This window comes from Perognathus longimembris, chromosome 9, assembly GCF_023159225.1.
Source record: "Perognathus longimembris pacificus isolate PPM17 chromosome 9, ASM2315922v1, whole genome shotgun sequence".
Classification (NCBI taxonomy): Eukaryota; Metazoa; Chordata; class Mammalia; order Rodentia; family Heteromyidae; genus Perognathus; species Perognathus longimembris.
Genome location: NC_063169.1, coordinates 9,496,788 through 9,523,514, shown reverse-complemented (window position 1 = coordinate 9,523,514; position 26,727 = coordinate 9,496,788). Strand labels below are relative to the sequence as shown.

Sequence of the window (26,727 nt, the reverse complement as noted above, 5' to 3'; positions counted from 1 at the left end):
ATCTCACCCAGGAATCTGGGCACACCGGCAGAGCTGTGGCTTGCATTCCCGAGTTAGAGTTGGGCAACTCCCTGTTCCAGCCTGGGTGCTTAGGAAATCGGTGTCATTGCAGTGGTGTGTTTGCCTGTGACTACAGTGAATGAACACAAGGTAACAGCCTTATGCCATCTGCTCTGCTCTGGCTGCCTCATCTCACCAGCACCTCCTGGCTAAAAGTTCAGACCATTTCATGAGTTCCTGGGCTCCCTCTACTGGTTGAAGATTAAGGGGAGAATGTCCTTAGAAAACCCATCAAATTCCTCACTGTCTTCAGTGAATAATTAGAAGAACTAGAAAGAAAGAGAAAACATAGATTCAAAAAAATAAAACCAGGATATTCTTCATAATTCAGCTTTCAATAGCCTGAAAATATCTTTATTAGCCTCCACATGGGTGGACCTGAGGAATTATGCTTTCACTAGACCAGTGTCTACTGCAGAAGAGAAGCTATTTGGGTCTAAATTGAAAGGACTCTGCTTGTAAACCATGAACTGAGATTTCTCCAGTTGGGAAGAGAAACAAATAATCCATGGAAGGAGACCGCAAGCCCAAACCTTCAAGTAAAGAAGCAAATGCCATCAGTGAAGCAATGTTCCCTTTCCTTTCTCTCCTGTCCTTGCTATCCTCTTCCTTGTTCCCCCATCTTGTCCGGTCCCATTGTCTTGTCCTGTTCTGTCTTCTCTTCTCCTCTTCTTCCCCTATCCTATCCTATCCTATCCTATCCTATCCTATCCTATCCTATCTGCTGTCAATACTGAAACTTTGCTGCACTAGTACTGTACCACACCCCAAACGCTTTGCTTTTATTAACTCTTACTTTGAGATAGTTTCAGGATTATTGTGCCCCAGCTCCCTCCATTCTCCACTCTCCTTGCTCCCTATCCAGAGTAGCTAGGAAAGAAAAATGAACTCCTAGGGCCATTCTGGAATCATTTTTCTTCCAGCACAAGACCCAAGGTCATGCTCAGTACATCTTTTGTGAAATCACAGTGATGACAAGTTTGCATTTCTAGGCCTCAGAACCCTGGGTTGTGTTATCTAGTTTATCAGAAAGATTTGAATCCAGAGCAGAGGAATCTAAGATTGAATTATCAGTGACTGGGTGAATTATCTCTGAAGGACTTGAGGGCTAGTTCAGCCTCTCTAGGGTGGGTCTAGTGTGGGGACCAGTGGATTATCTGAGGGAGAATACAAAACACAGAGCGTGGGATCTTCTTCATCTCTGCACCCAGCTACTTGGACTTGCTCCGTGCTGAGTAAAGCCGGGGTAGAGGACAACATGGACACGTGCTCTCTCAGCATGGGAGCATGGTGGACCGAGCCTGAAAATTTCAGTGCTCCGTTGGTTTTGTACCTGGAAGAGGAGCAGGAGGAGGAGATTTTCGGTAGGTGACCCCAGTGCCATCTCTTGTCTTCACCCTATCCATCTCTCCCCGTGCTCCCTCTTTGATCCATACTAGGACCCCACCATCCGGGCACCTGACCCCCAGTTCTGTTGGGGGTTTTCCTGTTCTTCCTGTCCTCTTCTGTTACTAGGGCAGGAGGACAGATATCTTCGCTGCATGGAGGAGCACAGCCACACCCTCATTCAGCTGGAGCCCTGGTTCACCGTCACAGGCCACACTCGAGTCACCGTGGTGGGGTCCCCAAGGGCCAGGCAATGGCTGATGGGCATGATATGGCTTTTGGAGCACAAGGACTTTCACTATCGAGCTCGAGGTAAGTGTCTATGACCTAGTTTGCAGTCAAAGCCTTGCTGCTCATGCATGGCATCTTAAAGACTTGGACTGCTCAGGAACCTGAGAATCACATGTTCCCAAGCCCCCTGGAGGGCAGAGGCCCAGGGTTAACCATATTTGGAATCAAGTCATTGAGAGAGAAAGTGGGGAGGGGGCATACAAATGGGGCCCCATGGGTTGGGCTGGAATATCTGCTACACCTCCCTTTGTTCCCTTCCTTCCCCACAGGCTTCTTGACTGGGCTCCTAGACTCTGACCATTCTTCTCCCTGCCCAGGCTACCAGATGCTGCAAAGTGTCCGGAGCCAGCCACTAACCAAAGAAGACTTGGCCACCTGCCTCCGTGTGCAGCTGGACTCCTTGGTGGTGAAAGGCTACCAGGACAAGTGATTCACTTTCCTCAGGCTTCCTCCAGCCAAGTGCTTGCTTGCCTTGGGCTTCCGTGGGCTTCCGTGTAGTTCTTTGTACCTGAAGGACCAGCCTGCTCTGGACAGCTCAGTGAAGACATGGCGCAGACAGTGGTAGAGGGTGACATTTTTGGCTGTGTTGTCTCCCCCGGGAAGTCTAGGCACATAGGTGAGAGGCGTCTTCTGAAGTGTGTATTCTGCTGGTGAAGGAGATCCAGCAACACCCGTGGTGCAATCTGCATTGCCTCGACATCCCTCCCTCTCCCCCTCTTTGTTTCTCACAAGCTTCTCCAGTGCACTCATTTCCCCCACAATCCCTCCCAACGTCTAACAAACACAGTCTCTTTCAAGAGACCGCAGATTTTCACATTTCCAGATTGTTTATACATGTTTCCGTTTGCAGTCGTGAATCATGTTGTGCTCTTGTCTCCGGAATCAGTGTGCTCCCCAAACGGGGAAATCCTGGCAAAAATGTCACTTTACCTGCCATCTCCAAGCCTCCTGTTCAACTAGATTCAGTGACTATCTACCTACCAACTGGAATAAAAATAACTAAGAAGTATGCGTGGTGGATGAGGCCTCTAATCCTAGCTTCTTAGGTTGGTGTATGAAGCCAGCCCATGCAGGAATATTTGGGAGACTCTTATCTCTAATGAACCAGCACAAAGCTTGAAAGGGAAGTATGGCTCAGGAGGTAGAGTGCCACTCCTCCAGGGAAAATAGCCGAGACAAGGCCCAGGCTATGAGTTCAAGCACAAGTACTGCCTTCACCCCACCCCACACCCCACCCCACCCCAAATCAAAAAGCTTTAGGCTGTCAGGGAACTGGCAGGTCACCAGTCCACTGATGAATCTGGGGGAAGTGGCACAGCTGTAGCTTGGATCCCCAAGTTTGAGATGGGGGAACCCACTGTCCCCGCCTGGGTGCCCTGGGACACACGTGTCCAGGAGTGTGTGTTTGCGTGTGACTGCAGGAATGAACATGAGGGAAAAGCCTTAGGCCACCCGCTCTACCCTGGCTGCCCCCTCTCATCAGCACCTCAAGGCTAAAAGGTCAGAATATTTAGGAAGTCCCCGGGCTTCCTCTAGTGTTGGGAAATAATGTCGAGAGTCTTTCACTCTTTCTGTAAAGGATCGTTGATGGGTTTTGTGTGTGGATGTTACCGGGATATTCAGCTCGGGTCTTGTGCTCTCCCTTGAGCCACAGCCGCAGTTCCTGCTTTGTGCAGGTTCCTTGGAGATAGGAGTCTCACAGGGGTCTCTGCCCAGCCTGGCTGGGAACCTTGATTCTCACCCTTCCCCTTCCGAGTTAGCCAGGTTTAGAGGTGAAGAGGTGAGTACCATGGGCCGTGGCTTTCCCTTCAAGTATTAAACTTGTGTCAGCGGGATCCTCTCTTCTAAACCCTTTCTCCCACTTCTCCCTAAACGTCACAGATTACAGAGAAGTTCTTCCTGGAGAGGAACTTAGTCAGCAGGGAAGATTCTAATAATAGAGGAATTCCTCCCAGAGATTTTTGGTCTTTGAGAATTCCTAAATGCCGGTGAAGGGACATGAGGGAATCCCTGCGCTTAGAGTCTAAACAAAGGAAAGAAGAAAGATCAAGCGTGTGAGACAAGCCTTGGCTATGGACAGGCAGGATATTCTTCCTCTCTCTGTCTCTGTCTGTCTCTATCTCTCTCTCTCTCTCTTCCTTGCTCTCCCTTGCTCTCTCTCTCTATCAAAAATGAAATTAGATTTTATGGGTTAAACATGTAATCCTAGCAAATAAAGAGACAGCTCGGAAACCTCTTCATTTGAAGACAGCAACTCAATAAAGTTGACATAAGAAAGACACAGAAGATGTTCTTATCTGTTATGACCTGTTTTGTGAGAAACAAGAAGGCACTGGGACCCATCTCCACTGTGAGGAACAGTGCTGTGGAGTCTTCCAGGTGGAAGCCGAGCTGCTTACCTTCAGCCAGGCTCACACACCCTATGGGAAGGATGGAAGGAAGGCAGGCAGTGGTGGACTTCCTCTTCCTCTTTCTGTGGCCACTTGAACAAGTCCTGTGTGAGGGATGAGTCTAGGGGCGGGCCATGTAGGGGACACAGCAGTGATCTTCCTGCTTGGCTCTGTTCTGATGAGAGCCCACAGCTGGCCACGCCCACATCCTGGACCTCAGCATCCTCTCCTAGTTTCACTGCAGGCACACATGGGGAAAGCAATGTCATTGACTCATCTTCACAGGGCCTTAGCTGTAAGCATAGGGGTACATTCACTCCTTCTCTCTGGAAATCTGTCCTGGGAACAACCCTACCTTTCCTGTCTCCATGCACCTCGAGCCCTTGGGAACAAAGACATTTGGAATGGGAATGGGGAAGGACATGAAGTTGGGCACAGTTACATCGCAGCAGCTCAGCTCAGGTCCCACGTCTGTGCTTCCCCGGTCTCAGTGCTGAGACTCCAGCGTGGCCACTCCAGAGAAGTTTCTGAGTCTTGGGCTTCTGCAGCAGGGAGAAGGGACTCCATTCCAGGTGCTCAGAAGCCTCAACAGGTGCCCACGTGGTCCAGTTCCAGTTCCTAAAGAATACCAGAACAGTTCGCTTGGAGGCAGGGCTGTTGAAAGGATGTTTGGGGAGCATGGGGATGGGAGGGGCTTGCGAAGTCCTCCTACCCATACCCCATTGGCTCTGGGCAATAGCAGAGCCAGCCTGTCCTGCTGCTAGGGCCCCAAGATGTGTCCCCTGGTGGCCCGGCCTCCATCTTCCCACCACCATCTCCACTGCTTTTCTCCCCACGCAGGCAAGGATGGAGATCTCGTGCCCCATGGTGAGTGTATGTGCTTGTGAATCATTGGGCCCCTGGAGGAGATGCCGAGATCCTGGTGTTTGGGCGGCTTTATCATCAGCAAGACATAGCTGAGATGACCATGAGATTGGCCAGCCACTTCTGCGAGCTCTCCCTGCAAAGTAAGCTGCCCTCCGGGAGGGTGACCCGGGCAAACTCGAGTCCCTAGGGGAGATCTGGGGCTTCCTGGCATTCAGGGCAGTTGTCTGGCCCTCCCAGCCAGGCTGGAAAAGGCTTTCAGGAACTCAAGGGATCTACAAAGTCTCCTGGCCCCTGTGTTCTGGGGAGGCTTCCCGCTGGGGTCACTGTACTGGGATGGAGGGGTTCAGGACACAGGAGCAGCCTCCTCCCACAGCTGTCCTTACAGGTGCAGGGGAGGCCTTGGCCAAGGAGGCCGAGGCCCAGCAACTTCCAAATGCTGATTTGGAGGCCAGGAGCCAGCCATCTCTGAACGTGGTGCAGGAGGAGGGGTGCTGAGAGCTCTGGGGGACATCTACGCCCCCAGTGAGAGCTAGGTGAGTTCAAATGGAAATTTCCAGAGACTCATTCCTTCTGTAGCAGGCAGCAGTGGGGAGAATGGGGTGCTGGATGTTTTGTAGTACCTCTAGGAAAGCAACAAAGCAGGAATGTGAACAGTTCTCACAAACAGCAGGCGGTCCCCAAGGCTTCCTCCAGCACTGAGGGTCCCGGCAGCCTCTCCTGAGGCGGGTGGAGCCCCTTTCCTTGCTGACCGCAACAGTTACTGGCTGTCCAGACCATCTTGCCTGTGCCAGGACTTCAAGGCCCACTGAGTCAGTCTTTACTGGAAAGCGTTCCAAGCTACCAGGACTCTCCAGAAGGTGACAGGGTGGAAAACCTGTTTACCATCCTCTTTTGGTGTGTGGTCACCCTGGGTTTGCAAACTCCCCACGGGAATGACAACAACAGAGCCACCGGACTCAACGGTCCATTCTAGTACCGAGTTTGAACTCAGGGTCTGGGTGCTCCCCTCAGCTTGTCCTCTTCAAGCCTGGGACGCTACTACCTGAGCCACAACTTCCATTTGAACACAGCTGAACTTTGGCTGGCTCACTGGAGAGACAAGCCTCCAGGTCTTTTCTGCCCCTGCTGGCTTCCTATTGTGATGCTCAGCTCTCTGCCTCCTGAGCAGCTAGGATCCCCTGTGGGAGCCACGGGACATCAGGCTGCTGCCAGACACCTGCCAGAGGAGGCAGCTGTAGGAGAGCTGGGCTGAGCTGCAGTGATCTCAAGCCTCGCCCAGGACACCTGAGGTCCTACCAGGCTTCAGATGAGGGAACCACAGGCAGGGCAGGCGAGTCTCTCTGGTCACTTCAGCAAGGAAGGAGGGAGTGTCTGGAAGAGACACATTGGGGTCTGCTGGGAGCACTCCTGCTCAATCATGGTCATCTGGAAGCAGCGCCCTTTATGGAAATAACAAGCGTGCCTGCCCGCAACCGTGCTAGTCATTACTGCATTCCTTCACAGCGTACTCAAGCAGTATGCTATGAATTGCCCTTAAGAAAATATAACTACAGGCCATTGGTGTTGTAGATAGGCAATAACTTTGTGGATGATATTTAGGAGCTATGTGGGCAGAAGGCCCAAGTGGAAGGGTAGGAAGAGAAGTAAAGGCACGGATATGGAAGTAAAATGAATGTGTGTCCTACAATGCTTGTCTATCAAGTACTAGGCCCTGAGTACAAACTCCAGTCCTACCCAAAAGCAAAGCCTGTCCTATTCACCCACTGCTTGAACGAAAGACGGGAATCCATGAGTGTTTATGAAGATGGACACATATGACCTAATTTTACACATTGTGCAAATAACATGGTTGCCGTATCCCCAACCTTCTGTGTCTGCACTACAAATCAGGTGAGCTATTCAACACTAATTGTTAAACAGCATTGGCAAATAGTCTATGGAGAGAGAGAAAGAGAGGGAGGAACGAAGGGACGGAGGGAGGGAGGGAGGGAGGGAGGGAGGGAGGGAGGGAGGGAGGGAGGGAGGGAGGGAGGAAGGAGGAAGGAAGGAAGGAAGGAAGAAAACAAGGAAGGAAGGAAGGAAGGAAGGAAGGAAGGAAGGAAGGAAGGAAGGAAGGAAGGACGACTTGTGAACATTTCTTGGGAGTCCTCGTGAGACGGCGTGTGCCAGTGGGCCATGAGAGCGACACAGCAGTGAACTTCCTGAGTGGCTCTGCTCTGAGGAGCGCCCACAGTTGGCCCATCCCCCGCTCCCTGACCTCAGCATTCTCTCTGTCTGCAGTTCAACTGCAGCCCCAGCAGAAGAGCAAGGTCAGTTCCTCCTCCAGCCAGGGCCTGAGCTGCACCTCTCAGGTGTGCTGTCCTCCCGTCTTAGGACGCCCACTGGTGTCCCCAGCAGCAGGGGCAGCTGAGCCTTGAATCTTGTTGGGAATCCGCCTGGCTTGTGAGCCCAGTTCCAGCACCTTCTCTGATCCTGCCGCGGGTTGGGTCAGGACGTTGGTGAGGGAGCGAGTCCTCAGATGCTGCGGGTCTCACGTGGAAGGGGCTCTGTCTCAGGAGACATGGCCTGGCCAGCTCCGCATCCCTGACATGGGTGTCATTTGCTTGTTCTTCCTTTGCTATCATGACTGGAGGTGGCTCTGTCACCTCCATCGTCCGTTGGAGATTCTCAGCAGCTGCACCAGGGCGCGGCTCTCCAGCTGCCATGTTTGGAAGGTGCGTGGCTCTCGTTTGGTGTGTGCACATGAGCTGCAGATCCTCAGCCATCGGGGACTGGGGTTCTCGGCGGTGGAACACTGTGCACCTGCTCTGTGTTGCCTGCCCTCGGTGAGCGCAGACCACTCAGTTCTTCATTGGAAATATCTTGAGGACTCTGCGTTGGCGCCAGGGTGGAGGGCTGTCGCAGTGTCCCCACACACGGATCTTCCCCTGCTCAGCGTCTGCGCGGTTTGCGTCCATTGTCCTGTCGACGGCCGAGGCCGGGGATGCTGCATGGCCCTTGCTGTCCTCTGTCTGTCCCGCCAGGCTGACGGCGCAGGGAACGGCCAGGTGTCCGGGCTGGGCTGGAGCGTGTGGGCAGCACATGGACGGATGTGGCCCAGTGGACGGCTCAGGGCCCCCTTCTCGTCCCACCCCAGCAAGGTGGAGGGGCGCAGAGCAGGCACACTGGCTCTGCCTGGGGGACCTGCAAGGACAAATCCCCTCTAGGGACCGGAGAGACAGCCGTGCCGGGACTCGGGTCCTCACGGGCTGCTGCAGCCCCCACTGTGCTTCCTGCCATTCTGCTAGCAGTGTGTGCCCAGCACACCTCTGAATCTCTGGCCGTGTAGCTCCAGGACTTCCTGCGTGGAGGAATCGGGGTCACTAGCCGTGAGATGGTGAGGGCTGGGTTTCCGGAGATCGGGTCCCCAGGGGTCCAGCTGCCAGAACTGTCAGAGCCAGGGGTGACGTGGGATGCGCTCCGGTCAGGCCCTGCCCTCGGTGGCCGTCACAGATGTCACTGGCCAGGTGTCAGAAGGCGTTGCAGACGGGCGGGGAGGCCCTGGGCGCCCTCGGCCCGCGCTGCCCCCCACTCCTTCGCGCTCCTTCAGGCAATGGGAAGCGACCTTGTGCGGGACTGACTGCCGCTCGCCCCGCTGCCCACGTCTCCCTCGAAGCCATCATGTTCCTGCTGCAGGAAGAGCTCCTGAGCACACCATAGCCATGGCCCGGACTGGAGTCCAGCTTCTGGCCAGCGGAGCCTCTGGTCCTGAGTCCAGCCGTTCAGACACAGACGCTGCCTTCGCCACCCAGGGAGCTTTCCTCCAGGATTGCCCTCTGGCTCTGCCATGCCGTGTGCTGTCGCCTGGCGCTCGCCCGGCCGCAGCCCTGTGGGGACCTCCTCCTCCAGAGACAATCCCACACGTGGAGAAGCTCCAACCCGCACCTCCCTCCGTGGACTCGCTTGCTCACGGGACTCATTTCTCAGCTTCTGGAATTCTAATGCTTCGGATACATGTGGGACTCTGGATGGGTGCTGATGACGAGTCAAAGTCCTGGGGATGGGAGACAAGAAGGAGGGGGTGTCCCTCAGGGAATACATACTGCTGGCTAGAAGACAAAGTATTGAGAGGCAAAGCGAATGGTGGCGTGAGGGGAAGGAGGGAGGCTGGTGAGGAGAGTGAGAGCCATGCTGAGCTCAGCGCTGGCGGAGGGGGTGGGGGCGGCCATGCCACACAGGGTGGCCAGGCAAGGCCTAGGGGACTGCAGCTGGACCTGGAGTGAGATGCACCTGTGTCCTGTGCTGGGGGAAAGGAGGAAATCAGGGGCACCAGAAGTTCCCCCAAACATCCTCCCAGTGTGTTGCTGCTTGTGGTGCTGAGGAGGAAACCCAGGGCCTCACCCTTGCTAGGCAGACGCTCTACCAATGACCAGACCCAGCCATCTCTATAAAGTGCTTTGCTGTCCAGTTGGCCCCCTCCCTGGGAGGAATTTTAGAAGGTGGTTGAAATGCCGTGACGTTGACGACACTGAGTCCAAGGAGCCATAACCGCAGGCCACTGTGGTCCTTTCCTGCACTCCAAAGCAGTGTGCCTCAGTATGTCCCTGCAGGCCCGCTAGCTGAAAAAAACCCTCTTGCTCATAAGAAAACCCAGATTGAACTACCTCCTAGTCATAAGTATGTGATTGAGGTGAGCTGTCCCGTCCAGAGGAGGGCTTCTAATGGGTAGAAAAGAGAGCCTGGGGGGTCGAGAAGCTGGACAGGGTCTGGGGCTTGGCCCTGTGTGTGTTCTGGCCGGGTGTAACAAGGGTCAGGTCCTCAGCAGGCAGACAGGACCCTGTTGGAAATCAGAAACCTGAAGAGAGACTGTCTCTGGACTCAGGGTGAGCCTTCGCAGGACTCACGGTGGCTTCCAAACTTCATCCTATCTCAATCTCATGAGCAGTTAGCATAACAGCTAGGAGACACTGACTCCAGCTGGTCCTTGTCTCTGTTTTTTAATCTTATGCCTGCCCTGAGATTTGAACTCAAGGCCTGGGCAACACCCCTGAGCTTATCTTCCCAAGGTTAGAAGTCTTAACCCTTTATCCACAGTGCCACTTCTGGTTTCTTTTTCATATGGTTGAGATGAGGATCCTGAAGGCTTCCCCGACTGGGCTGCTCAGGGCTCCTGATCCTCAGATCTCAGCCTCCCCCGTGGCTCGGATTACAAGCATGAGCCAGCAGTGCAGGCTTTTCTTCCCTCTCCCCCATCAACAGGTGTGTGTGTGTGTTTAAAGCAGGATTAGACCCAAAGCCAAGCTAAAGAGCAGGCGATGAGGGAGTTTCCATGTCCCCTCTCCTGCTCACACGGAGACGCCCATTCTGTGTCCCCCACCAGCCTGGCAGCCCGTTTGGACATTTCCTGCAGTTCCTCTTGTCTCCCTGGCTGAGGAGCTCGTGGGGCTCATCGTCTTCCTCTCCCAGTGCCTTTTGGCTGCTGCTTGTTAGGAAAACGGCGGAAAAAGAACAGGCCGGACTCAGTCTCAACAGGCAAGGACTCTTTATTGAGGGGAAGCGAGGGGCAACAAGCTTCCCCTGGGGTTGGAGCTCCTGATGCCACAGCACTGTGTCTTGTGCTCGTTCCTCCCCTTCCTCCTCTGATGAGAAGGAGTCCAGGGTCGATACGCTGGACAGCTCGCAGTCGGCAAAGCCGAGTTGAGCTTCTTCATCTTCAGACTGAGGTGCTGGAGAACCTGTTCCGGTTGCATAGGACAAGGACAGCTCCAAGTCAGAAAAGCTGAGTCTTGGTTCTTCATCTTCTGAATCAGGTACAGGAGATCCTATTCCAGTTGCAGTGGACAAAGACAACTCGCAGTCAGCATTGCTGAGTCCTGGGTCTTCATCTTCTGATTCAGATCCAGGAGAGCCTGTGTTGGATGCAGAGGACGAGGACAGCTCCCTGTCTGCAAATCCGAGTCTTGCCTGGTCATCTCCTGATTCAGGTGCAGAAGAGCCTGTCCCGGTGGCAGAGGACAAGTAATCCTCGAGGAGCCAACCTGATTGGTCTGGCTCTTTCATCTTCAGTGCTGCAGTTGGCACCTGGGGTTGGCTTGCAGGAGTCACCACAGTGTCCCCATCCCTGCTGTCCTGGTCTGGGCTGCCTGGTGCCACTTGCTGGCCTCTCCAGAGGAAGTGCCAGAAGGTTCTTCTGGGTGCAGCTTGGGCGTGGGTGGTGGGTGGGGGGTGCTCCACTGTCTGCAGGTGTCCACCAGGCGCTCCCTGCAGGGTGTCCTGGAGTCAGAGCTAGGGAACACCGGCCAGCAGCAGAACGCACGGCGCTTCCCTGCCTATCTCGGGCGAGTTCGCCAGTTGTGGCTGGGACTGCAATGGGGCTGTGTGGAGACCTGGGTCTCAAGTTCCCTTTGGTCTTCTGTCAAAGCTGAGGTCCCTTCCTGGGGACCTCTTCCTAAGCCTCCTCCTCCAGTGGACCCCACAATGTCCCCCTGGGCTTCTGAATGCTCCTCCTAGCACTTTCACTATTTGCAGATCATAGTTTTCTCAATGCACCCCAGCATCCCCGAGAAGGTCTGGGTGCACCAATTCCTCAGTTTCCCGAAGTCCAGGCTGAATTCAGACTATTTAATATCTAGGCTTTGTATGTTGTCGGGTGTGCATGAGTTGCCAAGGCTTAGTTTTGTAATTTATGCAAAAAATTACAGGGAAAATGATGCTAGAACATGATGTGTTTTCCCCCGGTCCGGGGCTTGATCCCTGGGTCTGGGCTGTCCCTGAGCTCTTCAGCTCAAGGCTCGCACTCTACCACTTGAGCTGCAGCGCCACTTCCGGTTTTCTGGTGGTTATATGGAGAGAAGAGTCTCATCGACTTTCCTGCCTGGGCTGACTTTGAACTGCGATCCTCAGATCTCAGCCTACTGAGTACCTAAGATTCCAGGTGTGAGCCACTCGTGCCTGGCAGGAAGTGATTTACCTGCCTCCACACACACAAAATCCCTCCTCTTGCAGACACACATTGGGAAATGGAAACACATGTAGAGACAAGCGTATGTCCACATGCAGATACATACCAGTGCGAATGTTCAAAATGGTTTGTACCATCTGATTTTGATTTCCCCTAAGTTCATCTTTTGGGATCTCATCTCCATGATGAATCCTTTGGAAACAAGGCTTTGTGAGTGGTTCAGTTCATGTGGTGGCATCTGCATTAAAGTTAGTGGTTTCTTCTAGGCTTTCATCACCAATGGTCAAGAAGTGGGAGGTGGGCCAGGTGCTGGTGGCTGCCACCTGTCATCCTCGGTCCTCAGGGGGCTGAGATATGAAGACTGCACTGCTAAGCCTGCCTGGGCATGAAAGAACCAGAATCTCTTATCTTCACAAAAAGAAAGAAAAACATGCTGGAAGTGGAGCTGTCTCTCAACTGGTAGAGCACCAGCCTGGAGAAAGAAAAGTCAGACATCATGCTTCAGACCTGACTTCACTCCCCAGGGCCAAAACACACACACACACACACACACACACACACACACACACACACACACACACACACCAGCAGCAGCAGCAATCGTGGATATTCCAGGTTCCTTATTGTCTATGAAATAGCACTTTTGTGCCTACCAAAATCACTAATGATTTCCTAGGTATTTTAAGAATTATTAAGTGATGGTTCATTTTTAAAGGTCCTTTGGGAAATGCAGCCTGTGTCTCTCTGACTCTGGCTTACTTAGCTTCATGTAATGTTCTCTAAGTCTTTCCTTTCCCCTTGTCAGTGGCCGCCCACCCTGTCCACCTGCACAAGCCACCGTGTGGGATGGGCACCGGCGCAGCACAGAAGGGCTTGAGGGAGTAGAAAGGACCCTTGAGTTGATGTACTAGAAGATGTTTTTAATCTTTTATTGTTATTATAAAGGTGGTATACAGTTGTAGCATTATGTGAAGAATACATTTCCTTTTGCACCATGTTACCTGTCCATTCAGTCCAGGTTTTCCCTCGCACTACCACCCATGAGTTGTGTGGTTCATTTTCACGATGGTGTCTAGCGAATAGCACTCTGCATTTGTTCACCCTTTGTCCTCCATTTCTGTGCTCCCTTACTCTCCCAAGAGATAAACAAGACCAAAAGAAAAAAGTAAAGAAAAAGCCTCTCATGTCCATTTCCTGGCGTTCATTCGGTAAATATATATTATTTTATATGATCAGAAGGACACAGACATTGCACCATTGTGCTCCTCTCCTGAGTATCCTTTTTGTTCTCACTCTGATGTACTCAGAACAATCTTTAAGCACTGCAACCCCTTTGCATCTCCTGAGCATGCAGACTGAACAAGAACCCTCAGTGACTCAGAGCACTGGTGTCGTCCGTCTCTAAACCAGCTACTCGGGGGCTGAGAGTGGAAGTTTGGCACTGGTGAGACAAATCTGAGAGACGCTTAGCTCCATTTACCCTGCAGAGAATGCATGAAGGTGTGGTAAAGCACTGGCCTAAGGGGTAAAGCACTAGCCTTGAGTTAATCAGCTGATCAAGAGCCTGACACCCTCAGAGCAAGCCCTAGGTTCAGAAAAAGAAATAAATAAAAAGCCAAGGGGACACTACAAACAAAAGGACCAAAGACTTGGAGGAGTTGGGATTCCTGTGTATTAAAAAATCTGAAATTCCGCACCAAAGACCACTGTGCCAACATGGAGCTTGGTCACCATTTAACGTCGTAGCACGGATTTTGGACTCCTGAAGGGAGAGCCACAAGATGGAGGCCTTAGGGAAGAAGTGCAGAGGTGTTGCTGCCTGATAGATGCACATCAGCCTCTGCCCTGGCTGAATCAGCCTTCTCTGCCCAATTTCCTAAGAACCTTCTAAAATGAACTATCGTGTACTATTTCTTAAAATATACACAGGAAATCACTAGTGATTTTGACAGACCAAAAAGTGCTATTACCTAGACCATGGTGAACCTAGAGAATCCCCAACTCGGACCTGCTTGTGAGCGTGTGTTTGTGCATGTGTGCATATGTGTGTTCGTGTGTGCATGTGCATATGTGGGTGCGTGCGCCCGTGTGTGTTTGTGTGTCTGTGCACGCACGCGTGCGGGCCCTGGGGAGTGAACTGGGGTCTGAGGCGTGATGTCTGACCTTGTCTTGTCCAGGCTGCTGCTCTACCATTCGAGACACAGCGGCACTGCGGCGTGTGAACTGCGTTTAGTGAGATACAGAAGAGGAAGTGAGGAGAATCACCTGGCGGAAGTGTGGGGGCGCCTGGGGTGGGAGGGGCCGCTCACCCCGAAGCCGGCTGGGCACCGTGGAGGACGCGGAGGCAGGGCCGGGCGGACTCGCTGCGGCCTGCGGCCCATTGCTCACCTCCTCGCGGGCTGCGCGGCGGCCCTGGGCGGGGCGGGGCCCGCACGCGGCCTGCACCGCACCTTCCCCTTGATCCGAGGTCAGCGCACACTGGGCCCCTGCCCCTCGGCCAGGACCTCGGGGTCCTCCCGCTCCTTCACCTGCGCCAAGACGGGGACCCGGTCAGGGAGGCGCCTGCGTGGGGGCTTCCGTCCTCCGGAGAGTCTGTTCCCACCGACAGCGCCCGGCCCCTCCCCCAGGCACGCGCAGCCTCCACGCCCTGCACAGTGGGGCCCGCGGGAGGGCGCGCGGGGGAGGCGCCGGCAGGGGCCCCGGGTGCCGCCCCGCGCCGCGGGCACCGACCTGCTTCCCCGCCTGGCCGCCGCGGTCCTCGCGCTCCACGGGGACGACCTGGCGCCGGCGCCGCGGCCGCGCGCACCGCACGCAGGAGCAGAGCCCCCGCAGCCACGCGAGGCAGCTCCGCAGCCGGCTCCGCAGCCGCCCGCTCCAAGCCGCGGGGGCCGAGGCCGGGGGCGCGGCGGGGCCCGCGTGACGCCCGCCGTCCTCCGCGTCCCGCAGGGCGCCGGGGGCGGGGGCCGGGCGGGGCGGGGACGCCCTGGGCAGCAGGCGGATGGACGGGGCCAAGTAGAGGGTGCGCGCGCTGCCCCGCGCGTCCTTCCCCGGGAAGGGGGGCGGCTGCAGGGCAGGCGCGCTGGCTCCGGCGGAGGGGACGCGCGAGGACCAGGGCCCGCCGGGCGCCACGGAGGGGCGCGGGCTCCTCGCGAGGCCTCCCCGCTCCCCGCGCTCGGACTTGCGCTGCTCCAGCATGAGGTAGGCGCCCATGAGCCCGTTGTAGCTCTTGGCGCTCAGGGCCTCGCGCACCTGCTGGGGGTCGTAGCCCAGGGCGGCCATGGCTTCCAGGATGGAGCTGTCGGGGCGCGGGGGGAGGCCGGGCGGCGCCGGCGGCTCCCGCGGCCCCTGCTGCAGCCAGGGGTGCTCCAGCACGCGCCCCAGCGAGGGCCTGCGCGCGGGGTCGGCGGCCACCATGGCGCCCAGCAGGTCCCGGAAGTCGCTGGAGACGTGCGCGGGGAAGCCGAGCTCGCCCCCCAGCATGGCCGTCTCCACCTGCGCCGGCGTGTCGCCCCGGAACGGGCAGCGCCCCACCACCGCGGCGTAGAGCAGCACGCCCAGGCTCCACACGTCCGCCTTGGGGCCGTCGTAGCCGCCGGGCCGCAGCAGCTCCGGGGCGCAGAAGGGCAGGGTGCCCCCCGCCGCCAGCAGTTTCTGGCCCGCCCGCACCCGGGCGCCCAAGCCAAAATCACAGAGCTTGGCGTTGCCGTCGGCGTCCAGGAGGACGTTCTGCGGCTTCAGGTCGCCGTGCACGATGCCCAGCTCGTGGCAGTGGCTCACGGCGCGCAGCACCTGGCGGAAGACGCCGCGGGCCTCGTCCTCCCACAGGCAGCCGACGGTCTGCATCAAATCCAGGAGGTCGCCGCCCTCCGCGTGCTCCAGGACCAGGCACACGGCGTCCGCGGTGTCCACCACCTCGTACAGCTTGATCACGTTGGGGTGCTGCACGCAGCTCAGGAGGTCGATCTCGGTGTGGATGAGCTGGCTGTTCGTGGCCTTGGGGATGATCTTGACGGCCACCAGGGTGTGGGTGACAAGGTGCTGGGCGAGCTTCACCTCCGAGAAGCCGCCCTCGCCGATGTCCCCGAGGACTCTGTACTGCGCCCTGAGCAGCTCCTTCTCCGAGGCGCCGCAGGCCCGGGCGCCCAGCCCAGCGCGCTCCTCCTCGCTGGCGCTGGCGGGAGGCATTGGGGAGCAGTGCTCGCCAGGAGCCCCAAGAGGGGAAGGGAGGAGAGGGAAAGGCACCAGCTCACCTGGAAAAGCTGTGAAAACAAACAGGACAACCAGCAAAACAGCAAAGGATGGAAGACACGAACCCACAAAGGGCAAAACTGGGAGAGCAAACCACCAGCACCACAGCACCTGCAAAGCAGCTAGCTGCGCCCGCCCGTCCTGCAGGCCACCGCCCAACAGCCTCCTGCTGTGTGGACTCAATGCTGCCCCGGGCCTCTTCCTTCTGTCCTCTGGCCCATTCCATCACAGGGGTCCTTGTGAGGTCAGAGCAGGGCGAGGCAGGCCAGCCTGGGGGGACCCCCACAGTGTCCCCTACTTCCTGGCCCAAAACACCTATTAGGAATGAAAAAGACCACTCAAGCTTTGTTTGCATCGCTTATTGAGATTCATCTTCAGTCTGTTAACTTAAAATAGGATGCTGGCACCAGTGGCCGATTCCTGTTAGTCCTTCTTCCTCTGGGAGCTGACATTGGGAGGATGGCAGTTCAATGGCAGCCCAGGCAGAATGGGGGAGACGCCCTATGAACCAAAGGACTCCATGTGACCCATCCATGTGATGGGAGTCAGGTCCAGCTGCATGGCTGGAACCAAAGCCCATTTCTGAAATGTAGCTAGCACATAAACAGCTGGAGGTGTGTCAGTTACACACCTGCCCCGTAAGTACTGGCACCAGGTCCAAACCAAGTACCATCCCACCCCCAAATTGCTAGCTTGATGGAATCACTCTTGTCTACTTTTGAACATAGCATGATTGCCTTGAGCAAAAAGAAGCCAGGGACAGTGCTCAAGCCCTGAGTTCAAGCCCCAGGACTGGTTTCAGCCAATCGCCCATGCAGTACCCATTCACTTTGAATTCTCTTTGAAAAATGAGGGTGTAAGCACATATTCAGTAGGGGTCCCTTGTGCTATCTCCCATCCTCTGCAGACTTTTCAGGCTTGTCCTGTGCTCCCCCTCTCTCTGGGCCAGGCTTCCTCCCTCATGGACGTGAAGTAGCATTGGAGAAGTCAAGTGCTCACTGGTGAATTGTTGCTTTTTAATAGTTTAGAGTTTATTCGATATTCTATGCTATCACAGATTGAATTGGCCACCAGAATATAACTTCTCTCAAGTTAAATCAGGCTGTAAGCCACATAATCTGAAAAAGCATGTATTTACATCATCAGCAGGAATGCACTTGGGTTGGTGTAGTTTAGAAAACTTGGGAAAAAGCGAAAGTTGCCCTGACCTCTGGTGAATTGATTCAAAGTGATGAGGATTTATAGAACTTGCAGAGCCTTGCAGTTATCTATGGTGGTATCTGTATTGAAAAGTGGAGATGCCTTCCAAGTGCAGCTCTGAGGCCTGAGGAGCTGACTCCGTTAATCATGACTGTGAGAACAAGTCGAATAACGCACTCAGTTGCCGCAGTGATCGCTTCTCAAGGTGTTCCTGCGTTGCTCACTGTGGCCCACAAGGACTGAGGCCGTTAGTGAAGAACATTCAAAGTTCAGATGATCAAGATGCTTCATGGTTATTCTGGGTCTAAGCAGTTAAATGTATCATTGCTATTGTTATTGATATTGTTATGATGGTACTTGGTGGGTTTTTTGGCAGTTTGGGGCTTGAACTCAGGGCTTCACACGTGCTTGGCTGCCTTGCACGCCTGCTGTTGATCTAGTTGAACCAAGCCTCCATCCATGCTGTGTAATGATTCATTGGAAATGGTGTCGCAGAGCTTTATTGTCTGAGTTGCTTTCAACCATGGTCCTTCAGCTCTCAGCCTCTAGAGTAGACGGGTTTAAAGGGTGTGTCCGCATGTGGCTTCAAAGGACTCTTCAGTCCTCTGGGGCTTATGTTCCACCTGTGGCCTAAGGGCATTTCCAAAATACTTTTTCCATAAACAAAAACAATTCTCACTCCCCAGGCAAATATATACAAAAACTAGAGAGAAAGAAAGCATTCTGAAACTCAAAATCCTCTCCAACTGTCAAATGTTCAAGATCTGAAAATGACTGTTGTCCCTGCATGGTTAGAACTTGGGTTGGAGATCAGACCTTTTGTACAAACACAAATTTCTAAGTTAGAGGGAAAGCTGGGCAAGGCTCAATGAAGACACCATGAACAGAGTTTTCTTAAGTATGGTCCTGAGACAAACCATGCTTGGAAGGAGATCCAAACCAGAATCTTCAGATAAGGCGAATGACAGCACATGGTGTCTTACTCCTTTTCTTCATACACTGGGGACCCAACAAGGCCAGAGCTAGTCTAGCCCTAGATCTTGAGCCATATCCCCAGCTCTTTTTCATTTTTAATCTTGTTTAAAGTTTGTGTCTCTTAGAAATCTGGCCTCAAACCTTCACATTTCTGCCTCAAGTTTCTGGATTGATGAAATTATGGACACAAACCACCATGAAAAGAAGTAACATTGATTTTTTTATATGTTTGTGCCAGTACAGGGCTTGAACTCAGAGTCTTGAGGTTTTGCTTGCCTTGCTCACTTCTGGCTGACAGTCTACCACTCGAGCCAGGCTTCTAGTCTGTCCTTTTGCTGTTTCCAACTGCTATCTTCCAGGTCTCAGCATTCAGAGATGGGATTATAGGTGTGAGCCACTGGTCTGTCCCATGCACAATAGAATTTCTAATTAATTGGACCATGTTCTTAAAAATTGCTTTTATTGTCAGGTTTTTGAGCCCCACTGGGGCCTGGTGGGGCCAAAGTCAGACTTCAAGATCCTCTGAGAAAATTTCATCTTTTAAAATACTTTGTAGTCTATCTCCACCTATACAACAGTATAACATCCTTGTGTCTGTTTCTCTAGCTCTTGCTTTTATTTTGTATTGTATTTATTTGTAGTTTTATTAGAGTGGGTGATATCCTGTAAACTCTGGCTATAGAAATTGCCATAATTGGGGCTGAGAATGGGGCTTAGTGGTAGAGTGTTCACCTAGCATGCATGAAACCCTGGGTTCCATTCCTCAGTAGCACACAAAAAGAAAAGGGCAGAAGTGTTGCTGTGGCTCAAGAGGCAGAGTGCTAGCCTCGAGCATAAAGAAGCCAGGGACAGTGCTCAGGCCCTGAGTCCCAAGCCTCAGGACTGGCAAAAACAAACACACACACACACACACAACACCAAAGCCCTGGGAGACAATTCCCGAACCTTCTTGCTCCAGCACATTCTCAGTAGATCTGTGCTGGCAGTACTTGAAACTAGAGACAAGGGGAGTTTGGACTCCAGGGCTAGAAAGGCAACCATGGCCTGGGTTCCCAGCTTCTGGCGGAAGGATTCTGTGAAGGGTTTGGAGATTGGCTTCGGCCTGGATGGGTGGCTTTTCCCACAGGGATTCAGGGCGGGTTCACCCTCTCTAGGGTGGGACAGGGTGGGGAAGGGAGGCCTGTCCCAGTGTGTGAAGATGAAGGGACCCCAGGGCTCACCCCTTCCTGCTCTTCACCATGGCTCTGGGCTTGCTGGGCGCCCAGTAGAGCCGGAAGAGGGCGAGGCGCCCGGGCGTGCAGCATGGGTGAAGTGCCTGACTTTGAAGTCAGGCCCAACATTACCACGTGGGCCCCACTTTACCATGCGAACCCCACTTTACCACGTGAACCTGAGATAAGTAGGCCCTGTGAGCAAACCCAGCACAAGCCTATTAGGGCCCAGCTGGTTGAGAACTCTAAGGACTGGGAATGCTTAAATCTAACCGCCCCTAGAATACCTCGAGCCCTGAGCCAATCAGATTTGTACCGTAATCTTGCTTTGGCCTTTATAAGATCTGTATTATCACAGCTCGAGACTGCCTCCTAACCTCCGCTGTGTCGGTGGGTAGGACAAGGCCCGGGCCACGGCCCCGCTTGAATGAAGCCTTGCTTGCTATTGCATGTCGGAATGTCGGAGTCTCGGTCGTCTTCTTGGTGGTGGTCTTGGGACTTGGCACAACAGGGGGCCTGGTGGACCTGTGCCGAGAACTTCGACGCTCCCTTGGTGTTTTACCTGACGGAAGAGCAGCAGACACGCGTGTTCGCGTGTACGCGGCACTGCACCCTGTCCTGCCGTCCTCCCGCGCTCCCATCTGCCCCGGGCCCCTGGGTGCCTGGCCGGGCCCGCGCCCTCGGGGCCCCGTGTGCCCTGCGGGTTCTCAGGGCTTCCCGTCTTGTGTCCCCAGGCCTAGGGGACGCGTTCCTGCGCCGCACGGAGGAGCACAGCCACACCCTCCTCCAGCTGGAGCCCTGCTTCACAGCCGCGGGCCACACGCGAGTCAGGGTGGTGGGGCCCCCCAGGGCCAGGCAGTGGCTCCTCAACATGGCGTGGTCTGTGGGGCACCAGGACGCCCCCTTGCAAGCCGAAGGTAGGCATCTGTGACGGGGGGAGGCTTGTGCGCAGGCCTGGGGCTCCTGCAAGGCCGCTTCCACTCGTGCACACCCCTTCCCGTGCTGGGGAATCCACGGCACCAGAGCCCAAAGCCCCCACGGCGTGGGATGAAGTCAGCGAGGGTGGGGGGCGGAGTGGGGAGGTGCCGAAGGGCCCCCCAGGGGGGACAGGCTGGGGGAACCCTACCCCACCTCCACGTCCCCACAGGCCTCTTGGCTGGGGTCACAGCTCACGGAGCGTTCCCTCTCCTCTCTCTCCCCATATCTGGAAATGCTGCACTATGTCGGGAGCCAGCCCCTCACCACGGAGGACTTGGCCTTGGCTTCCATTGTTCGTCCTGACACCCTACTCCTCAGTGATCCCTTCTCTCTGGACGGTGCTCAGTCTTCCTCAAGTCCAGAGGTCCAAGCTCCTGGGGTTCCATGCAGTCAGTTTTCTCATGAAGAATGACTTCCCTGGGAAGCTGAGAACCACATAGAAGAGAGCATGCAGGCTGGAGTTGTGGCCAGCTTGTCTCTCTCAGGGCGTCTAGGCATATGCCTGAGAGATGACTCCTAAATAGGAAGAAGTGTTCCCATCTTAGTATCTAATTATTTAATAATATGCAATAAATAAACTCTGTCATGTGTAATGCCTCTGTGGTGGTCTCTCTTGTTTTGACAACCTTATCTACCATATACGTTTTTCCTGTAATTACACCCAACTTCCCGGAAAACACCACCTCTCAAGAAATCTCAGATTGTAAGTCGGGCACTGGTGGCTCAGGCCTGTAACCCTAGCTACTCAGGAGGATGAGATCTAAGATCACAGTTTGAAACCAGCCCAGGCAGGAAAGTCCTTAAGACTCATCTCCAGTCAACAACCAGAAAGCTAGAAGTGTCCCTGTGGCTCAAAGTGGTAGAGTGCTAGCCTTCAGCGGAAAATGCACAGGGACAGCACCCAGGCCCTGAGCTCAAGCCCCAGCAGACTGGCAAGAAAAGAAATAAAAACAAATCTCAGATTGCCACTACAGTGAAAACCACTTATAAACCACTTAAAGTGGTAAACTAATTAGAAATCATGTAATGTGGAAAACAACTTAAACTAAGAACATGTACTCTAATTAGCTTGCAGGGATTAGCCTAACTTTTACTTGCTCTGTGTGTGCCATTTGGGTTTTTTGTTGGGTTTTCTGTCATGGGGTTTGAACTCAAGGCTTGGGTGCTGTCCCTGAGCTTTCTCTCAAAGCTAGCACTCTACTACTTTGAGCCACAGCGGCACTTCTGGTTTTCTAGTAATTAATTGGAGATAAGGCTCTCAAAGATATTCTTGCCCAGACTGACTTTGAGCCACAATCCTCAGAAATCAGCCTCCTGAGTAATACAAAATGGTTTGGTTTTGGTGTTTGTCTTCCTTTATTTTGTTTTACTTTTGCCAGTCCTGGGGCTTGGACTCAGGGCCTGAGCACTGTCCTTGCTTCTTTTGCTCAAGGCTAGCACTCTATCACTTGAGCCACAGAGCCACTTCTGGCTTTTTCTATATCTGTGGTGCTGAGGAATGGAACGCACGGCTTCATGTATGTGAGGCAAACACTCTACCACTAGGAAAGCCCCCACAATATGTTTTTTTGAGAAGCATATTTTCATGAACGGAAGGACACAGGTACACTCATGGGCTCTTCTCTCCTGGGCTATCTTCAAACCAGGAACCTCAGATCTCTGCAGCCTCTAGCTATGATTTCAAGTGTAAGCCACCAGCTCCTACTTTGTGAGTTTTTCTGGCAGCATTTGGTCTTTTTATAGTGTGTGTGTGTGTGTGTGTGTGTGTGTGTGTGTGTGTGTGTGTGTGTTGCCAGTCCTCGGGCTTGAACTGAGCACTGTCCCTTGCTTCTTTTACTCAAGGCTAGCACTCTACCACTTGAGCCACAGAGCCACTTCTGACTTTTTCTGTTTATGTGGTGCTGAAGAATCAAACCCAGGGCTTCATGCATGCTAGGCAAGCACTCTACTGCTAAGCCGCATTCCCAGCCCAGCACTGGGTCTTGAACTGAGGGCTAGAGAACCCTTAGCTTTTTTACTGTGGCCCGGCACTTTGCTATTTGAGCTGCACCTCCACTTCCGACAGTTTGGTGGTCAATTGGAGATAAAAATCTTATCAATGTTCCTGCTCATGTTGGTTTTCAGCCTCCTGAGCAGCTAACGTTACAGCTGTGAGCCTCTAGTCTTTGTTTCCATTCCTCTTAACTTTATTATCCAGCATGAACTTTCCCTGTCCCCAACGTCCTACTATGTAGACAGCCCAGCCACCAGGTTACTTTAGATCAAGGACATGCTCTGTCTGGTTCCCTGATGTTGTCTAAGCTCTGCTTCTTCACAGGTTCTGTACCCTGAGACCTGGCTGTGCATGTATTCAAATTTGGGGGACAGAGACTGGGGTTTTTTGTACTCTAGCTATTTTACAACTTATTTATTGATATCTTAACTTTCATTGTATGTCAGTGGACACTATTACATCCAAGTTTGTTAGCATATTTTGCCAACTTCCACTTTCATAATGCACTGAATCAGTGAAAATCTTCTGGCTCATGAACCATACTAGGGAGCATTTCCTTTCTAAAGGAGGAGATGCCCAGAAGTGAGAAGACAGAATTTTTATTTCTTTTCCAAACTCTCCCTTAATCATGAAGGTGAGGAGGGAGACTATTTGATTCTATATTAAACTTGTGAAAAATCTGTGTCCATGTTTTGGTTGGTGCTTTATATAAGTCATTGTTTAAAAATAAAGCAATGGAAGTGGAGCTGAAGAGCTCAGGGACAGCACCCAGGCTCAGAGTTCAACCTCCATGACCAACAACAACAACAACAAAAAAGTAAAGCACCAACTTATACTCCTAACAGAATTTGCTGTTAACTGAGGTTTCAAATAATCCTTTCTAAACATTAAAAGAAATTCTCAAACTAGGGGCTGGGAATGTGGCTTTGTGGTAGAGTGCTTGCCTAGCATGCATGAAGCCCTGGGTTCCATTCCTCAGCACTGCACACACAGAAAAAGCCAGAAGTGGCACTGTGGCTCAAGACATAGAGTGCTAGCCTTGAGCAAAAGAAGCAAGGGACAGTGCTCAGGCCCTGAGTTCAAGCCCCAGAACTGGTAAAAAAAAATCTCAAACTAAATAAATAAAAGAACACTTAGGCAGGAGAGTGCCAAGAAAGAGTGCTCACACCTATAACCCTAGCTATTCAAGATGCTGAGCTATAAGGATCAAAGCAATGCCAGCCTAGGCAGATAAATCAAAGAAAATCTCACCTCCAATTAATGAAGAAAAAGCAAGAAGTGGAGGTGTGGCTCGCATTGGAGAGCGACCATGATGAATGAAAATGCCAAGCCAAAGTGCAAGGGACTGTCCTGAATTCAAAATTTAGTACTGTCTCACACACACCACAAAAGAATCACGTGGCATCTTGTGACAGCACTGTTTCAATAGATCTCAGGCAGGCCTAAGGCTACATTTCAACAGCTTCCCAGGTCTGCCCAGGCTGCTAGTCAGTGATCACATTTGGGGCAGCAGGGCTATACACACCTCAATGATCTTCCAAAGACTACATCTAGAGGGTTGAACCAGGGCCGGGAATCCTCATGAGCTATCCACTAAGGTAGATTTCCATCTTTTAAGAGGAGAACCCTAATACAGGGGTGTTGGGGTTGTAAATTTGCTGGGCTTAGCTCTATCACTCCCCAACATGTGGGGAAGGGTCCTACGCTTACCTATCTATTCTGTGGTGGGTCCATACCTACTCTCTTATGTCCCACTGGCCAGGAGGGTATCGAACGCGGGAGTGAGGTCCGGGTTTAGCCTTGGGTTGCGTGTGGGTGTGAGACCTCCATGCTCACCAGCCCAAGGAAGACATGAGCGTGTGAGATCTCGGAGAAAACCTCTAGGGCTTCTGTTTATTCAAATGAGGAGCCCCCCAGATATACCCCCCAGGGGGGGCACAAGACAGGGATTGCAGATTGGTCACAGAGGGCTGTCCATCAAGTGATGTCAGGGGACCTCCTTTGGGGGGCAGAGGCCCAGCCCCCCAAGGATTGGGTTTCTGGGGTGTCCTCCATTACACACGTGCTGCCCCAGGAGCAGTGCCTTCTCTTCATGACAAAGGCAGGAAGGGAAGGGACAGGCCAAGGTCAGCTGTGGCCCCTTAAAGGCACAGCTGACCCCAACACAGGGGGAAAGCACTGCTGGTCATTCTTCTCCTTCAGTACTGGTCTCTGCTCAGCCTGGAAATTATTTCTATTATTATTATTCTATTACATTATATTTTTCTCTTAAAATCTATTCATCTGGGCACCAGTGGCTCATGCAAGCCACTCAGAAGGCTAAGATGGAGGCATGAAGCGAGTTCAAGAAGCAAAGGATGTAAGCCTCCGAGTTCAATCCTCAGTACTCCATTAAGCTCACATAAAAATGCCTTAGGCTGTGAGTGAACTGGGAGGTGATCAGAGCACTGGTGAGCCTGGGAGAACAGGCAGAGCTAGAGATTGGATTCCTGAGTTAGAGATGGGCAACTCCCTGCTCCAGCCTGGGTGCCTTAGGAAATCGGTGTCAAGGGAGTGGTGTGTTTGCTTGTGACAACAATGAATGAACACTAGGTAACAGCCTTATGCCACCTGCTCTGCCCTGGCTGCCTCATCTCACCAGCGCCTCCTGGCTAAAAGTTCAGAATATTTAATGAGGTGCTGGGCCCCCTCTACTGGTTGAAGATTAAGTTGAGTTACAAAAAGACAAGGTGTGTTATATTTTTTTGTAAGTGGACACTGCTGGGTGTTCATCTTGGGGTCTGAGCACTCACCTGGGCCTTGCCCTCAATTGCAGCTTTTCCCTGGTTAGTCGGGGATAAGAGTCTCATATGTACCCAGCCTGGCTTCAGACCTCCATTCTCAGAGCGCCCTCTTCTGAGCAGCCAGAATTATGTGCATGAGCCCCTGGAGCTCGGCCATGACACCACCATCCCTTACTTTTTTTAGGTTTCTTATAGCTGCACATTCTTCTCCAAATCCCTTCCACATTCTCCCTTCTAAGTGGTATAAAATTATTTGAAATTATTACAAAGAAATTCCTCCAGAAGCAGATGATTCTAATAAATGCAGGAAATCTTACCAGATTAAGAAGACTATTCAGACCTTGAGAAGTACTAAACCCAACCTAGTGGGGCATGCTGAAATCTCAGCACTGAGCAGCTGGGACAGGGGATTTAAATGATTGAGGCAAAAACAAAACACAGCCAGTTGCTTGTGGCTCAAGCCTGGAATCTTTGCTCCTCCGGAGGCTGAGATCTGAGGAAGGATTTGAAGCAGATTAGTTTTCTTCGTATATTGAGCAGTCTGAGTTGGAAGAAAACATGGGCAAAGGGACAGGAGGGCATTTCAGGCCTGATGGACATGCTCTAGAGCTGCACTCTTTGCATCCTTACACAGATCCTTCACCTTGATGGTTTTAATTCATGCATACCGTGTGCCCTAGGAATGCTAACCTTAGTTCTACAATGCAACAAATGGCGTATTAGACCTTCATAGTAACACTGTTCAGCATAGGCCCAAACAGGAAATGACCACCATATACAACAGAAGACTGAGAGGAACATACAAAGGAATTATGTTTAGAGGACAACAGGACTAAATATCAAAGTTAGGTGAAAGAAGTAAGACCCAGGAGTAAATAGTGACTTATTTCAGAGAACTCCCAATAGTGGGCATGTGTGTGGTGGGGAGTTAGGAGTATTGGTAATATTTACTTCTGTAGCTGCTGGCTGAATGGTTGCCTCCTTTCTGTTGTTTCATAAACCCTTTCATAAGTAGGCTGCCTTCTTATTTTTATTTATTTTGTAAAATAGGTCTTTATTCTTAGGGAAACGGAGGTAGCTATTTTCCTTATTCTAAACTAAAATCTTAAGTCAGAGGCAGTGCAGATAGCATAGATAGTTTCCAAACACAAACCCGCTTCTTTGAAAAAACAAAAATAAGTAATTTGAAGTTTGGGGTGAACAATACTACTTCATACATCTACTTCAAATCAAAAGGCCCGCAGATACTTTTCAGTGACATGAAAGGAATGAAATATAAATCTTGGATACATAAATGTAGAATAACCTAGCAGAACTGATTTTTTTCATTAAAATACTTATCATGTACAAGCTTTTGTTTCTCAATGCCATACTGTTAATATCATTAAAAACCTAATCTTTGACC

At 52.6% G+C, this 26,727-nt stretch overlaps 1 protein-coding gene across 1 annotated transcript; it reads left to right on the top strand.

Moving 5' to 3' along the window:
• Positions 1–1,318: 1,318 nt before the first annotated feature.
• LOC125357534 (KH homology domain-containing protein 1-like) lies at positions 1,319–2,167 on the top strand. The gene is made up of 3 exons (XM_048354512.1): positions 1,319–1,424; positions 1,576–1,758; positions 2,055–2,167. Exons 1-3 carry the CDS (start codon positions 1,319–1,321, stop codon positions 2,165–2,167), a joined length of 402 nt encoding a protein of 133 aa, XP_048210469.1.
• The last annotated feature ends 24,560 nt before the right edge of the window (positions 2,168–26,727 follow it).

What these genes read in the sequence shown, in the direction of transcription:
- LOC125357534 (XM_048354512.1), top strand. Translation starts at nt 1,319, where the DNA reads ATGGACACGTGCTCTCTCAGCATGGGAGCATGGTGGACCGAGCCTGAA. An exon ending in GCAGGAGGAGGAGATTTTCG is followed by an intron (nt 1,425 to 1,575) that starts GTAGGTGACCCC and finishes TTCTGTTACTAG; the next exon opens with GGCAGGAGGACAGATATCTT. An exon ending in CTTTCACTATCGAGCTCGAG is followed by an intron (nt 1,759 to 2,054) that starts GTAAGTGTCTAT and finishes CTCCCTGCCCAG; the next exon opens with GCTACCAGATGCTGCAAAGT.